The 14,037-nt window shown below is 34.9% G+C and overlaps 1 protein-coding gene across 5 annotated transcripts in view; it reads right to left on the reverse strand.

The window, feature by feature from the left end:
* ERCC6L2 (ERCC excision repair 6 like 2) overlaps positions 1–14,037 on the reverse strand; it is a 157,170-nt gene that overhangs the window by 45,083 nt on the left and 98,050 nt on the right. For 3 of the 5 annotated variants that reach the window (XM_027094256.1, XM_027094254.1, XM_027094255.1), the window contains exons 15-17: positions 10,699–10,779; positions 8,126–9,287; positions 2,632–2,786 (exon numbers count right to left, since the gene is read on the reverse strand). In XM_027094256.1, the coding sequence (XP_026950057.1) occupies positions 2,632–2,786; positions 8,126–9,287; positions 10,699–10,779 (1,398 nt within the window). The other 2 variants (XM_027094257.1, XM_027094258.1) reach the window with 2 other exon arrangements.

The following is a 14,037-nucleotide window of genomic DNA, read 5'->3' on the forward strand; positions in this document are numbered from 1 at the left end:
AAATCCCTTAGCACACCTACCCCTCCCCAACTAAAGGCAAAGTATACTTCCAGCATTTTCATCTTTACAATTTTCCTTACGAAGGTTCCAAAGGTACTTTTTATTGCTTCTATATCTAGGGGTTGCTTCTTGGGTCCGTTTTGAGAGGTATTACATGGGTGTAAATTTCTTCTCTGAGAAATATTTAAATAAGCTAGTGACCAATATCCAGTTAAATTATTGCATTAACATCTACTACAGAGTTTGCCAAATTTTCTGACCTTTCACATTAAAATTTGTTTGGAAAAGAGCATGGTTTAAAAAAAAGGCATGGTTTAAAAGAAAGAAAAACCTAATAAAAAATTAGCTGTTTAAAAGATTCTGATATGCTCTTCATTTTAATACAGTAAATTTCTGGCAAACCTGGCACATTTCTGCCTACTTTGTTCATATAGCTCCCACAAGGTAGTCAAACTATAGAAATGCTATCTACAGCATTGGCTGAGATATGGTATACTCCCAGATCAAATGAGAATATAAAAAAGTGGCATACTTGGGTCATGAAAGTGCTTTCATGAGTTGCATTTTGGAATTGGGCCTTTGGATTACACTGAAAAATGCTAAAAGCACAGTCTTTCAAAGTTCAATATTACATTTACTCTAAGGATATTATAAGACAACTGACAGTTAACTAGATGATTCAGTGGTCCCCATTTAAAATGCCAGGTGACAAATTTCTTTCAAATTAAACCCTAGGAAAAGCTTTGCTCCTCCTTAGAAGAGCTGTTTTTTTGTTTTTCTTTTTTCTTAAGAACAATCATTTAGCTCAGTGTTTCTCAGCAGGGTGTTATGGCATTTTGGGCAGAAAAATTCTCGGCATGTGGGATGCTCCCCCCACCCCCCAGGACAGCCATTTAGTATCCCTGGCCTCCAGACATTAATGCCAGTCAGGCACTTGGTCATTGTGACCACCCAAACTGCCCAACGTTTCTAAATGTACTAGTTGAGAAAACACTAAATACATTGTTCACTTCCTTTGTTTTGCCTACCAGGAAACTCAATCAAATTTGTCATTAAAAAAATATATCTGGGAAAGTATAGTATATGCTATATACCTGCATTCTAACTTTCTCCCAGTCTTGAACTTCCGTCTTAATTTATATTTTCCTTGGTCATGAACTTAATTTTGTATTCTGATTTTATTAAGACAATCCAAAATCTTTGTCAAACCAGATGAGGTACAAATAAATGAAGATAGCTTTGATCTTGGGTGGCCTAGGCCTGCAGCGGCTTGAAGCGGGGTTTCGGTTCCGGCCAGTGACTGAGGTTGGGTCGTGCTGGTGAGAGCACCTAATCCTAGCCACTAGACCAGTGGTCAGTGACAAGGCCCTGGCTGTACGGCTTTGCAGAAAAAGAATTCCCACAAAGACGGAAAGTAGTGAAACAAGTGTTTATTAGGCGAGAAAAAGAGTATGTGTGGATAGACACATGGGTGGGCTCAGAGAAAGAGTAGTGCCCTCATGGCAGTTTGAATCACTTTTATGGGGCATTTCTTCGGGTTTCCTTTGGCCAGTCATTCTGATTTGACTGGTTCAAAGTCCATATTTGGTATAGCTCAGGATTTTTCCATGTGTGAGCATGCATCTCTTGGCCAAGATGAATTCTACGGAAGAGGCCTTTGGGTAGGTTTGGACACTTGGCATCACTCCCCTTTTGACCTCCAAGGAGGCTTTCTGCTCATGTGTAGTCTGGGAGGTCTCCTGACTTCAAGAATGAGGAATAAGTGGTCTCTTACCTTCCCTCTGGGCAGGGTCCAGCCTCCTCTCTCAATTGTCCTGTTATTCCCATCTCAGAGTACCAGTCCACAAAGAACAAACACAAACTGTTTGCCCTGGGGGCCCATCTATCTCCTGTCTCAGCTTGACAGTTCAGATAGCATTTCCCAACCCCCCTTCATTCCCAAAAGTAGCACTAACTTGAAACAAAGTGTCATTGTTATATACAATACCAATTTTTCACTTCTACACATAAAGTGGTAGAAAAACTACTCCTCAGACACCTAGCTCTAAGGAATTAAGAAAGAATAATAAGCCAAAGAGAAGAAAATATTTTTTAAAACTTTTGACAAAAGTGTGTAAATAAAATATCACTTTTATATAAGCCTTATTTCTATGTAACAGCAAATTTAAGTGAGAAGAGCCCATAGGAAGTATTTATTACTTTTAACATTATAAAAATCCTTTTGTTAAAAATATAAACTCTGTATGAAGTTAGTTTTTGTGTGTGTCTTCATTTTAGATGAAAAATTATGGAGGTAAATCTAATGATACACTTTCCTTTTTCCATATGAAAAGTATTTTTGGTTCTGATTTAAGTGATTCCCTCAGATTTCTCATTTTTGGCAGACTTTCACTGAGGGAAACTATTAAGCAACTCAACATTATTAGGCATTTAGATATAGATTTGTCTTTTAATATAAAACATCTTTAGTGGATATAGTGCCCCAAATGGTATTCTGTTTTTTACACTTATTTGTAAGTCATTTATAGTCTTTTTGGTACTTTTGAGGGAGTACTTACAGAAGATCCTATTGAGGAGCTTCAGTGAAAATGAGGTAAAAACTAGAGATACATTATCCTATGTTCTACTTACCTTAGAAGTACAAACAGCTATGTTAGCAGGAAGCTGGGAAAACTGCTTCAATTCAAATACATCACGTGCTGCCCATCGGCTCATGTGATTTTCAGCTTTGCTTGATCCAATCACATTCTGGTTTGAGTGAATGTAAGCCACTTCCTGAACACCACCTAAGAGGTAATTGATGTTTATTAAGTGATGTCTCATGATGAAGCAATATGGTTCAAGGTATACTTTAAAAATTATCAGCAACACATTAAAAACAGGTTATGTTTATTTTATTTTTAATCCTCAAGAAAAACATTGTTTGTATGTCAATATCACAATATTCTTTTTTAAAACAATTGAAAAGAGAAAGAGTTCAAATATATTGGTCTAGGTTAACCTAGAAATGACTTTTCCCTCTCATCAATATAAGAACTTCTGAATCAGGTAACAATTTTTAGATTTAAGCTTGAAATGAGAGTTTTGGCTAAGAGGAAAGCCATAGTGGAAGGTTGTCTCTATGAATTTGTTGTCTCTGTTGATGTAAAAAAAAAGTTTACTAATTTAAAAGCAGTGCTAACCTCACCTGTTCCTTTAAACATGTATTTGATTACAGTGACGAAGTACGAGCATGGGGTTTATGACCAGGGAGTTTCGTTTGGTTGGCTTTGTTCAGTTTTACTGTTTGTATACTGTCTTTTTTCTACATATGCCCAGATTTGGAGGTTTTTAGGAAATGAAAAACATTAACTTACACCTTTTATCTGAAAGTTTAAAAAAACGGCTACATTTTTTTTATTGCTTTGTTTCTGGGCACCTATAATTTACTTTTAAATTGCTGTCATAAAAAAGAAGGCTCAAATTGAGTTCTATAAAAGCTCCCTCAAACAGCTCTGGCAATGAACCTCAATTATGACCTTCAACACTTGTGCTGTTTTAGTCCCGAACCTTTCTCAACCAGAATTGCCAATCATGAGAAAACAAGATGTTTGTTAAATAAGCTGAGTAAAAGAGTAATCAAGATAATATTCGCCTTAAATTTCAAAATATCAGTAGTAAGTATACCAACAGTTTAAAACCTTCAAAAGGATTCTGGTAGAACTTTACTCAGATTTTTCTTCATTTTGATGACACATTTTATGCATTATTCAAAATAGAACGAGTTCCACACAAACTATTGACACCTTTTACACAGTAAAAAACAAAAACAAAAAACAAAACTTAGCTGCTCTTTTAAAAAAGTTTATGCAATAACTCCTCAAACCTAAAATCTAATTGTAGCACAGAAACCAAAGGATAGTCCAGTACTGGTATCCCTTAGTTCTTGAAAGTTTGCTTTACACCACTTAGCTTTTCCAAAAGACCTATGTTAGTACTTGTTCTCACTCTAACAGAAAAAAATCCAAAGAGAGTTTTCACTTTTGTGAAAAAGGGAGAAGAGTGAAGTGTTGCAGTGTTTGCTTTGCAGCAAGCCCTTACAGAGGCAGCACACAGCCCAGCAGCAAGCGTGGCACCACCAAGCTCCTTCCCCAGGAACGACACTCAGCATCTCAGCATCAAGCCATCATAGCTTTGGACTGTGTCTGTGAGCATCTGTGCTTTATCTGGATTTATTTTGTGCAACCATTAACAAGATGTGTCCTAAGGTAATTGCTTCTTTGCTTTACACCATTTCAGCTTACAAAGTTACACAGGAAGGCTCTACTTTCGGAGAGCAGGGTAAACCTGTACTTAATTACAAGGGTATCAAAATATATATCATAATGAACTTTTAAATGACACTACTAATAACCACAAAAGAAAGCTTATCAAAGTATAAGCTTGCTTACATATCAGATTCTTTCATGTAGTTTTTTTGGGAATGAGTGAGACACTTTTGAAAGCAATGCTAACTCTTAAAACTACTAATCAGATTCTCAGCAGATGGTGGTAAGGGGAAGCAGTTTTTCAATCTCTCTGAATCCCCACATGAGAACATGAGAACAACAACTAGACTGCAAAACCAAAAGGACAACACTTACAACAAAATTAGATGACAAGATACTCCCATTAGCCCTAAAATACAAGAGGGTGGGTATAACCCACTAATAGCTACACACTCTGCATGGCATCAGGGTCTGTGTGAAGGAAGAAGGAAGTGACAGGGTGGCATCTGGATCAGAGAACAGGAGACCCTAGCACAGTGGGTTATTTGGAGATCAGTAGCTGGATCTGGGAAGGTTCTGCATTCTCTAAAGCTGAGTACAGCGTACAGGAGGCTTGTGGTAAGAAGGCCTGAGGGACTGGGGCAAACTAGCCCTAAGGAACTCCCCAAACTAACCCACCAGGGCTCCCAGGCCAGGGCCATACAATGAGGAAAAACTGCTGGGATGGAGTCAAAATGAGCAGAATAGGAAGAACAGGGATGAGGGAAAGAGATGGTCTAGAGCAAAGCAGTGGAAACAGAAACAGGAAATCCTATCATAGTTTTGAACACTATAGAAAAATAACAAATATGAATCTCTGTGAAATTAGAAAAGATTTTTTAAACTCTGCCTCATTTAAAAAAAGTCAGGGAAAAGAATTTCTATAAAAATGAGCAAGAGGGTCAAATCTCATAAAAATTATAAGAGTAAAGAGAATAAGCAGCAGAATAATATCCCTACAATGAAAATATGCCAGAAAGATATGCTTACAAAACAACAAAATTGTAATTGATTTCAAAATTAGGTAAAACACCTTAAGAAAATGATAAAATATAGGAACCAACAATATAAATCAGAATTAGAATAACTCAGAAATGAGTGGCAGAACTCAGAAAGACATAGAAATTAAAAAAAAATTCAGAAATGGAGACTAAATTAGAAGGAACATAAGAGAGAATAAACACAATAGATATTGATTTAAGAGAAATAGAAGAACATTTTTAAAAAGCAAAAAGAAATGAAAAATAAATAAAATAGGATTTGGGAGAATGTGACAAATACTGGACAGGCAAGGAAGACTGAACACTTGAATAACAAATTCCTGAAGAGGAAAGTCAAAGTAAAGGAATAGAACAAGTAACTAAAAATACTAGTACAAATAAGCTTTCCTTAAATAAAAACTGAGTTGAAACTACACTATGAGAATATTGATACAGACTACTATGGACTGAATATTTGTGTCCCCTCAAAACTCGTATGTTGAAGCCCTAATCCCCAATGTGATGGTGTTTGGAGGTTAGGCCTTTGGGAGATAATTAGGTCTTAAGGGTGGAGCCCTAATGAATGAGATTAGTGCCCTTATAATAAAAGACATGAGATAGATGATTTCTCTCTCGACCATGTAAAGACAGCAAGAAGGCAGTGATCTGTAAACCAGGAGGAGGGCCCTAATCAAGAACCCTTCCTGATCTTGGACTTCCAGCCTCCCAAACTGTGAGAAATAAATGTTGTTTAAGCCACCCAGTCTATGGTAACTTGTTACAGCAGCCTGAGCTAAGACAAACACCAAAATATAATCTAGTAAAATTACTAGAAAATAAGGAAAAGAAAAAACACACTTTGGGCATCTAAGAAAAAAAAAAGAACACATAGCACAATACTTCATGCCAGAAGAAAATGAAGCTACATATTTAAAATACTTAAGAAAAGAAAGTGTAAGCCAAGAATTTTATATCCAGAAAAAATGACTTCTAAGTATAAAGGGCACAAACTGCTATCAACAAGTATCTCAGGAAATATTACTCTCATGAGTACTTCCTGAGATCTAACAGAAATAAGGAATCTACTAGAAAATAAGCTTCAGACAACCAAAATGACTAGAGAGACATTGACATAAGAGACATTGACTAATGAGAAGCATTAAATTTATAGTTATCTGCAAAACAAGAATAAATGAAGTCTAAGAGGAGAGAGTATAATGCAATATTCATGTGTATTGACAATGAAGACATAATATATCCATTTTAAAAATGGGCAGAAATGGGAGAGTATATACCAAAAAAACCCACGCCCAAACCTTAATGTTTCTAGGAATTATATTATAATAATATTTTTCTTATTTGACTTTTGTGTAACATGGATAAAACATGAGTAATTATGGAACGTTATAATTAAATCGTTCCCTATATGCCAAAGAACCAGTATTATCAGCATAGAAGAAGTGGTATGTAAATATGATAGAGAAGAGGTTAAAGCTCTATACCCCCAAAGTAAGTACAAATATGGAAATATCAATATGAATTCATGAAATATTTTATCATCATATATAAAAATACATACATGTACATAAATACATATATAAACTCATATATACCTATATATACACACACACATATGAATAAACATACGTAACACAAACAATTTATCCACTGAAAAGGCCCAAGCGAGTAGTAGCAATGATCATTCCTAGCACCAGACTGTGGTCTTGAAACATACTTTCTCACTAAAAGAAACCAAGACTTCTTAGAGAAATGACTGATTTTAGGTCTGAGGCAAAAAATTCATGATGGAACATCCTGTAATACCTGATAGGTATCAAAGATGATTAGCATCATGTTAAAGATCTCAGGAATCAAAATGCTCATGTTTAAAGGCTCCCACTGTCCAAAGATGGGAAAATTGAGCCTCAATAATGATATTAATTGAAATGGATTTGGACTCATTAAATGTGTTTGAATCAATTAATTCATAATGATTTTAAGAAAAGAAATCAATAGGAAATTAATTTATTATACTCAAAGCTGTTAAAGAAATTATTTTTCCTGCCTTCTCTATATGAACTGTACCACTGGGTAAGTAATAGTAGATGAGAGGAAGTATCTCCTTACAGAAGCATCCTAACTAACAAATGAAAAAGAAATGAGAGAAGTAGAAAATGTCATTTTGCTACTCTGAATGAATAAATAATTCTAGGCATTAAGCATCAATGTTTGCTAAGATCACAAAGAGAGAAACCAGCATACATTCTGTCAAACACTAACTTTTGTTTTGTCAAAGGGATTGAACCTGAATTTGATATAGTGTCAGACGCCAACTGCTCATTTTCAGGAAATATAGAGGGTGGAGAAATATGTGCAACTGCACCAATCCGCAATATGCAAGTTGCAGAAAACAATTGGCCTGGTTTCTTCAACAGAGAAATCATACAAATTGTAAAGAAACAAAAGGGATGGAGGAGGAATCCTATACATTAAGCTATATAAAAATTTTTTAATGAGTGAGGCTAAACTATAATGTCTAGGGATACACATTTGTATCCAATGTATATACATTTAATAAAGCCATAAAAATGCAAAAAAAGTTAGAATAAGTAGTGTATGGGCAAGGTTGTGATTCAGATGGGCCACATGGAAGGGATCCTGGTCTAGATGACAAAGTTCTCTATCTTGACCTAGGTGGTCTTCCCGTTTATCCTGCCACCACCCACTTCCTCACTGTGCCTCAATGTAGCATCTTGATTGCAGAGCTAATTCAAGTTAATTCAAGAATCTCTTGAGGAACTATTTGATTGCACGAAACAAATATGCAAAGAAAAGTTTTCAGAATATATCTGCAGTTACCTAAAAATTTATCCATTGATTCACACATCTGATCTTGATTGACAATGCTCTTATTTGGAAATTTCATTCGTTTTCTTGGTATAAAAGTGCTATTTTTCTCATGGCTAGGTAATTTTGAAGAGAAACTGATTCTATCTTTTATAGTTTTTGGTCTATGGCTCTGTTTAGAGACACTGATGTGGCTAACAGATAAATCATCATCTGAGGATGTAAAATCATCAATAGCCTGAGAGGTACAGTCTTCATCTGTTGCACACAGTTGGTTTGTTTTTTCCATTGTTTTTGGAAAAGTGTAAAGTTCCCTTTTATTTTCCTCTTTTCTCTTAAACCTCAGAGAACTAGTAGCTCTTTTCTTTCTTACTCTTGACTTGGAGGAAATTTCAATGTCATCAGATTCGTCACTAATATCACTACTGCCTTTTCTTTTTGTATTAGATTTTAGGGTCTTGTTCTCAGGATTTAATTGTTTTGAAATTAGTCCATTTCCTCTGACATTGGTCTTTCTATTATCACCATTATTTCTTATATTTACAGGGTTTTCTGTTTCAGAATCTTCAGATCCATCCACAGGTGGCTTAAACTTTACCCTCTTCTTGAGGAATCTTTGAGTTGTGTACTGTGTGGGAAAGATGATATCACTATCTTCTGATTCTGTGACATTCTGTGAAATGCAATGGTGGCCAACTGTATTTTTAAAATTTTTCTCATCATCAGACTCAGAAGAAATATTCTGTTCTAAAATCTCAGTTTTATCAAAAATATATTTTCCATTTGGATTTAGGATGTTAGTGAATTTCTGATGCTTTGAAGTACCAAGAGAGTCTTGACTTTTCCGACAACCAACATCTCTGGCTTCTGTTGAAAGGCATGTGGGCTGTTCATCAGAACTTTCATCGTCAGAGGTAATATTTCCATCACTATCCTCAACTGCTTCACATTTTGTCTCAAACAACTTAGAGAAACCACACTGGAGTAAGGTAAGCTGTCCAGGAGAACCTGAAGCTTTACTTGAGTCAGATGCTTTGTTTTTAGCAGTCTTTATTATTGAGTTTCCTACTGATTCATCTTCACTAAAGTCACTGCAGAGATCACATGCTTCTTTTGCTAGTGGTTCTGCAGGCTGTTCTGGACCTTTGTGTTCTTGACAGTCAGGCTCCCTATCCTATATAAGAAGTAATGGTGGAAACATTAGAAAACGTCAAAATAAGGATATCAAATCTATCACACTGGAGGGGAATTGAATTTGGGCAGATAATTTATGTACAAGTATATTACCTGGTATTTTCTAAAAGTAATACATTTATTGATAGTAAACAAACATAAAGGATTTAATATTACAGTCTGGTATACTCTTTTAAAGTTGAATAACTTTCCAAATAAATAAAAGTTAAAACTAGAATATCAAATGATCAAATTATTTATAAGGAAAACACAGAGCAGAGCTAAGATGCAGAGACTGATTCTGGCCTCAAAGTGAAAAGCACACAACTTATTGCTTACGACAGTCCAGCAGATACTTTCAATCATGCGTTAAAAACACAACAAATTTGTAGGAGCTAAAGAATTCCCAACTGGAAAATGTTTCTAATTGATTAAAAATAGATTGGATAGGATCTTGACCACCATAAATAAAGAAAATATTGAAGCTATTTTGAAGTAAAATTTGCTAGAAATTTAAATCCAATATTTACTTTTTTCACATTAATTAGAGCTAAATATATTCTCAGTTTCTGAAAACTGAGGCTTCATTAGTAAAAGATTTTGGGAAAGTATTATCTGGTAATACTTCTGCCAACATTTGATACTCATGTATTTCTATAAATTTAGAAATATATTCACCCCATACTTGGTTATATAAATTTATAGGGGTGTTATAAATTTATAGTTATCATTGCATATAGTTATCATACAGTTATATGATGTACTGTTATATCATATATATATGTTATATCATAATATAGTTGTCATATAGCCCATATCTTTGGGCTAGTACAAAATTAGAGTTAAATCCCTTAAAAAAAAAAACAAACAAGAAAAAAATAGCAACAACAATTAAAAAAAAATCTTCTACATATATTCTTTACTTAGACTTTATGATGACAATATAGATTTTGTAGTATGTGAGATGACAAACTACCACAAGACAAAGGACTCAAATAAAATATCTGCTTGAGTCAGAGAATGAGTTTGGTGTTTGAATTTAATAATTTTAAATATACATTGATTGCTATTTTTCCATCTAATTTGTTATTTAGTAAAAAAAAAAAATTATTTAGGTTGGATTGGTTACCTATACAGTACATTTAATTTTGGATTTACACTTTGGCATAGTTAAAATTCCAGTTTGGATGTAAACACCTGGTGACTGCTCCTGAATTTTTTTTTATGATATGATATGAAATATTAGCCTAAATTATTAATTTTACTGACAGTCCTCTGACTTTGTGTCCTTGACATTTCTTAAAAAAATTTTCTTTACACATTGAAAAATGAAGGAAAAGGAAAAGAAACTTAAAATCTTCACATACATGTTTCCCAGGAGTTTCTAGGCTACAGATTCAAAGATTGCTTACTGTTTCTAGTTTGTGTACTGGAGGTTCCTCTTTCAACCATGTTGTAGCTGTCATGATCCCTGCTTCCACTTGGCCTTCTCTCTATAAAGAATGCAAATAACTGTAAAATATAGGGTAGAAACAACCAGATAAACAACAGCAATGTTATGCTAAAACTTAGAGTTAAGAAAATTGAGTCCAGGGAATTCCCTGGTGGTCCAATGGTTTAGGACTCTGCGATTTCACTGCCATGGGCCTGGGTTCGATCCCTGGTCAGGGAACTAAGATTCTGCAAGATGCGTGGTATGGCCAAAAAAAAAAGAGTACAGCCTGCTTTTAACTCTCTTAATGCTATTTTTCAATTTGCTAATTAAGGAATTCATATATATTTTTCAATGCTCATAATTCTTAGGTAGTATAGAGGCACAGTGGAAGCCTGCTGGGCTCATAAAAAATTCTTACTTCTTATCATAAGCTTACTTTTTCTGATAGAAAACTAATAACATTTTTCAGCAAACTCCACTAAAAGCCCTAGTAGGGAGGGAGAGTGAAAAAATGTTAAAAATTTACCCAGTAGTGACAGCCATAATAACTATGTCTATATGATAACTATATAACTATTGTATATGTGTAAATATTATATAATATTGCAATAACTGTAAGGACATAATATCAACATTTTAAATACCACAGATAATGTTGGGTATTGGGCACTCGATATTCTAGCTTATATTGCTAGTGTTTATAGTTCATATTCATTAAAATATGTTTATTGATTCCTTCAGTGTAGTAGACATCAAAATGAAAATATCCATCTAATATAAAACTAAAAAAATCTTAATTAAATAATAGGCTTGCTACATCTTTAAGGAAAGTATGCTTTTATAGCTTTTGGTATATCATTTAGCAGAGATATTTAATGGCCTAGATTCTAGAATATTAAATTCTTCAAGAGGAAATAAATTTATTTCTCTTTTCAAGGCTTTATTTGTTGATAGAACAAGGGGAAATAATACTATCATCACCAGAGTTACAAATATCCAACTTACGAATACACCAATATTCATAATATAGCAATGGCATGGTTCCAGTTACCTGGTATCCAGGGCAACAAGTGAGAATCACCCCTAAAGAACTTGAAAGAATGATAAAGAGTTCCTGAATTGCCATGAGATCTTTTCTTCCAGTGCCTGGAGGCTATTACTGTAAGGGAATGGGAAGCCTCTGTCCGAGAACTCCCTTTTATCTCTTCAACAGAATTCAAATGGCTACAACAGATGCAACTGGCAGCAACAGAAATCTACAAGCTGTCAGAACCCCTTTGTGATAGGTAAATGACAACTCCAGTCTTCTGTTGACTTGGAGTCATCCTTAACTCCTGTTTCTCATACCCTATCAGATGATCCAGGAGCAAATCCTGTCAGTGCTTCAGGGCATCCACCACTACCCGCTGGCCCAAACCACCATCTCTTGGCTGGATTGTTGCAGTATCCTCCTACCTGGCTTCTTGCTTCTGCTCTTGTACTTCTATAGTCCAATTCTTAACATTTAGAATAGATAGTATAGATCAGACTATGTCATTCTGCTGTTCAGAACTCTAACTGCTTTTTTTTTTCTTTTTGTGGTACGCGGGCCTCTCACTGTTGTGGCCTCTCCCATTGCGGAGCGCAGGCTCTGGACGTGCAGGCTCAGTGGCCATGGCTCACAGGCCCAGCTGCTCCGCAGCATGTGGGATCTTCCCGGACTGGGGCACGAACCCGTGTCCCCTGCATCGGCAGGCGGACTCTCAACCACTGTGCCACCAGGGAAGCCCTCTAATTGCTTTTGTTATCACTCAAGTCAAAGCCAAAGTTCCTGTAGGATCTGGTTTCCTGTCATTTCTTTGGCCCCATCTTTTGCTCTTTTGATTACTCCACTCCAGCCACTTTGGCTTCCTTGCCATTTTGAAATCACGCTGGGCATGCTCCTCCCTCAGGGCCTTTGTTTGCATTTGTTCCTCTGCCTAAAACACCTCTTCCTTTCTTGTCTCTTCAAAGAATCAAATGCAATCTCACAGTAGCCTTCCTTGGCTACTCCATCTAAAATTGTAATGCTCTTTCCCTGACAGTCTCCCTATTTCCCTTCCTTGCTCTATTTGTTTTTTTTTGAGATATAATTTACATATAATACTGTGTACGTTTAAGGTCTACGAGGTGTTAATTTGATATATTTATATACTGTAATATGATTATCATCATAGCTTTAGTTAACACCTCTAATATGGCATATAATTATCAATTCTTTTATGTGGTGAGAACATTTAAGATCTAGTCCTTCAGCAGTTCTGAGGTATATAATAATAGTATTGTTGACAATACTCACCACGCTGTGTAGATCTCTAGAACTTATTCATCTACTTGCTCTATTTTTATCCTTAGAATCTATCATCATAATATACTAACTTCAGTTATATTTCTCTTTACTATTTGTTTCCCCCAAATAGAATGTAAAATTTTGTAGGCGGGGCTTTTTGTCTATTTTATTCATTTCTGTATGCCTAGTCCTATGATGTATAGTATTGGACATTTAACATATACTCAATAAATATTTGTGAAATTAGCTCTCAGTATCTATCTCTAAAGGGAAACCATTAAAAGAATGTCAATGAAAAATAGAACTAAATTGCCCAGAAATCATCAGATTAAAAGTGTTCTATATATTCAAATTTCTACATCTTAAAACATTTTAAAAGGGATTTTTCTAAAACCTTTAAAAATTAAAAATGTATCATAGGAAGTAAAATAACTTCTTTTACTTTATAATATATGTTTCCATTATGCAGGGCTTGGACTAATAATATTTTAAAACATCGTTTGGCCAAAAGCACAGCATGAATCTACTGAATTCTGACTGATAACAAATGAGCAATTTTAATTCAAAATTTAATTTAATAATTGAGTGCCAATGATGTGCCTAGCAAGCAGTTAAGCATATTTTACTATAAACAAAATATAAGATATGGAGGGTCCTGTCATCAATAAACAATCCTGGAGGAGAAACAACATATATTTAGGACAACCAGAGAATAAGAGAACTTTCCGTTTAATAACTTGTCATATGGAATGTCTTACCTAACACTTTTTAAACAGAGGAATAGTGGCTATTCTGATAAAAGAAGAGAACAAAACTATTTGATACACAGCAGAAAACAGGACAAGTAATATAATACTAATACATTTTACAGATAATGATTTGAAATTAGAAACATGAATATAGTACGTTGGGTAGTACTACCCAACGTTGGAGGTAGGATCTGAGGGGGTCCTGAAGGACAAACAAGGCTATTTACTGATTAGAGAAGAGGAATGGGAAAGAACAAGT

The sequence above is a fragment of the Aethalodelphis obliquidens genome, unplaced genomic scaffold (genome assembly GCF_003676395.1).
Source record: "Aethalodelphis obliquidens isolate GAN/ISIS:26980383/991018 unplaced genomic scaffold, ASM367639v1 scaffold88, whole genome shotgun sequence".
Classification (NCBI taxonomy): Eukaryota; Metazoa; Chordata; class Mammalia; order Artiodactyla; family Delphinidae; genus Aethalodelphis; species Aethalodelphis obliquidens.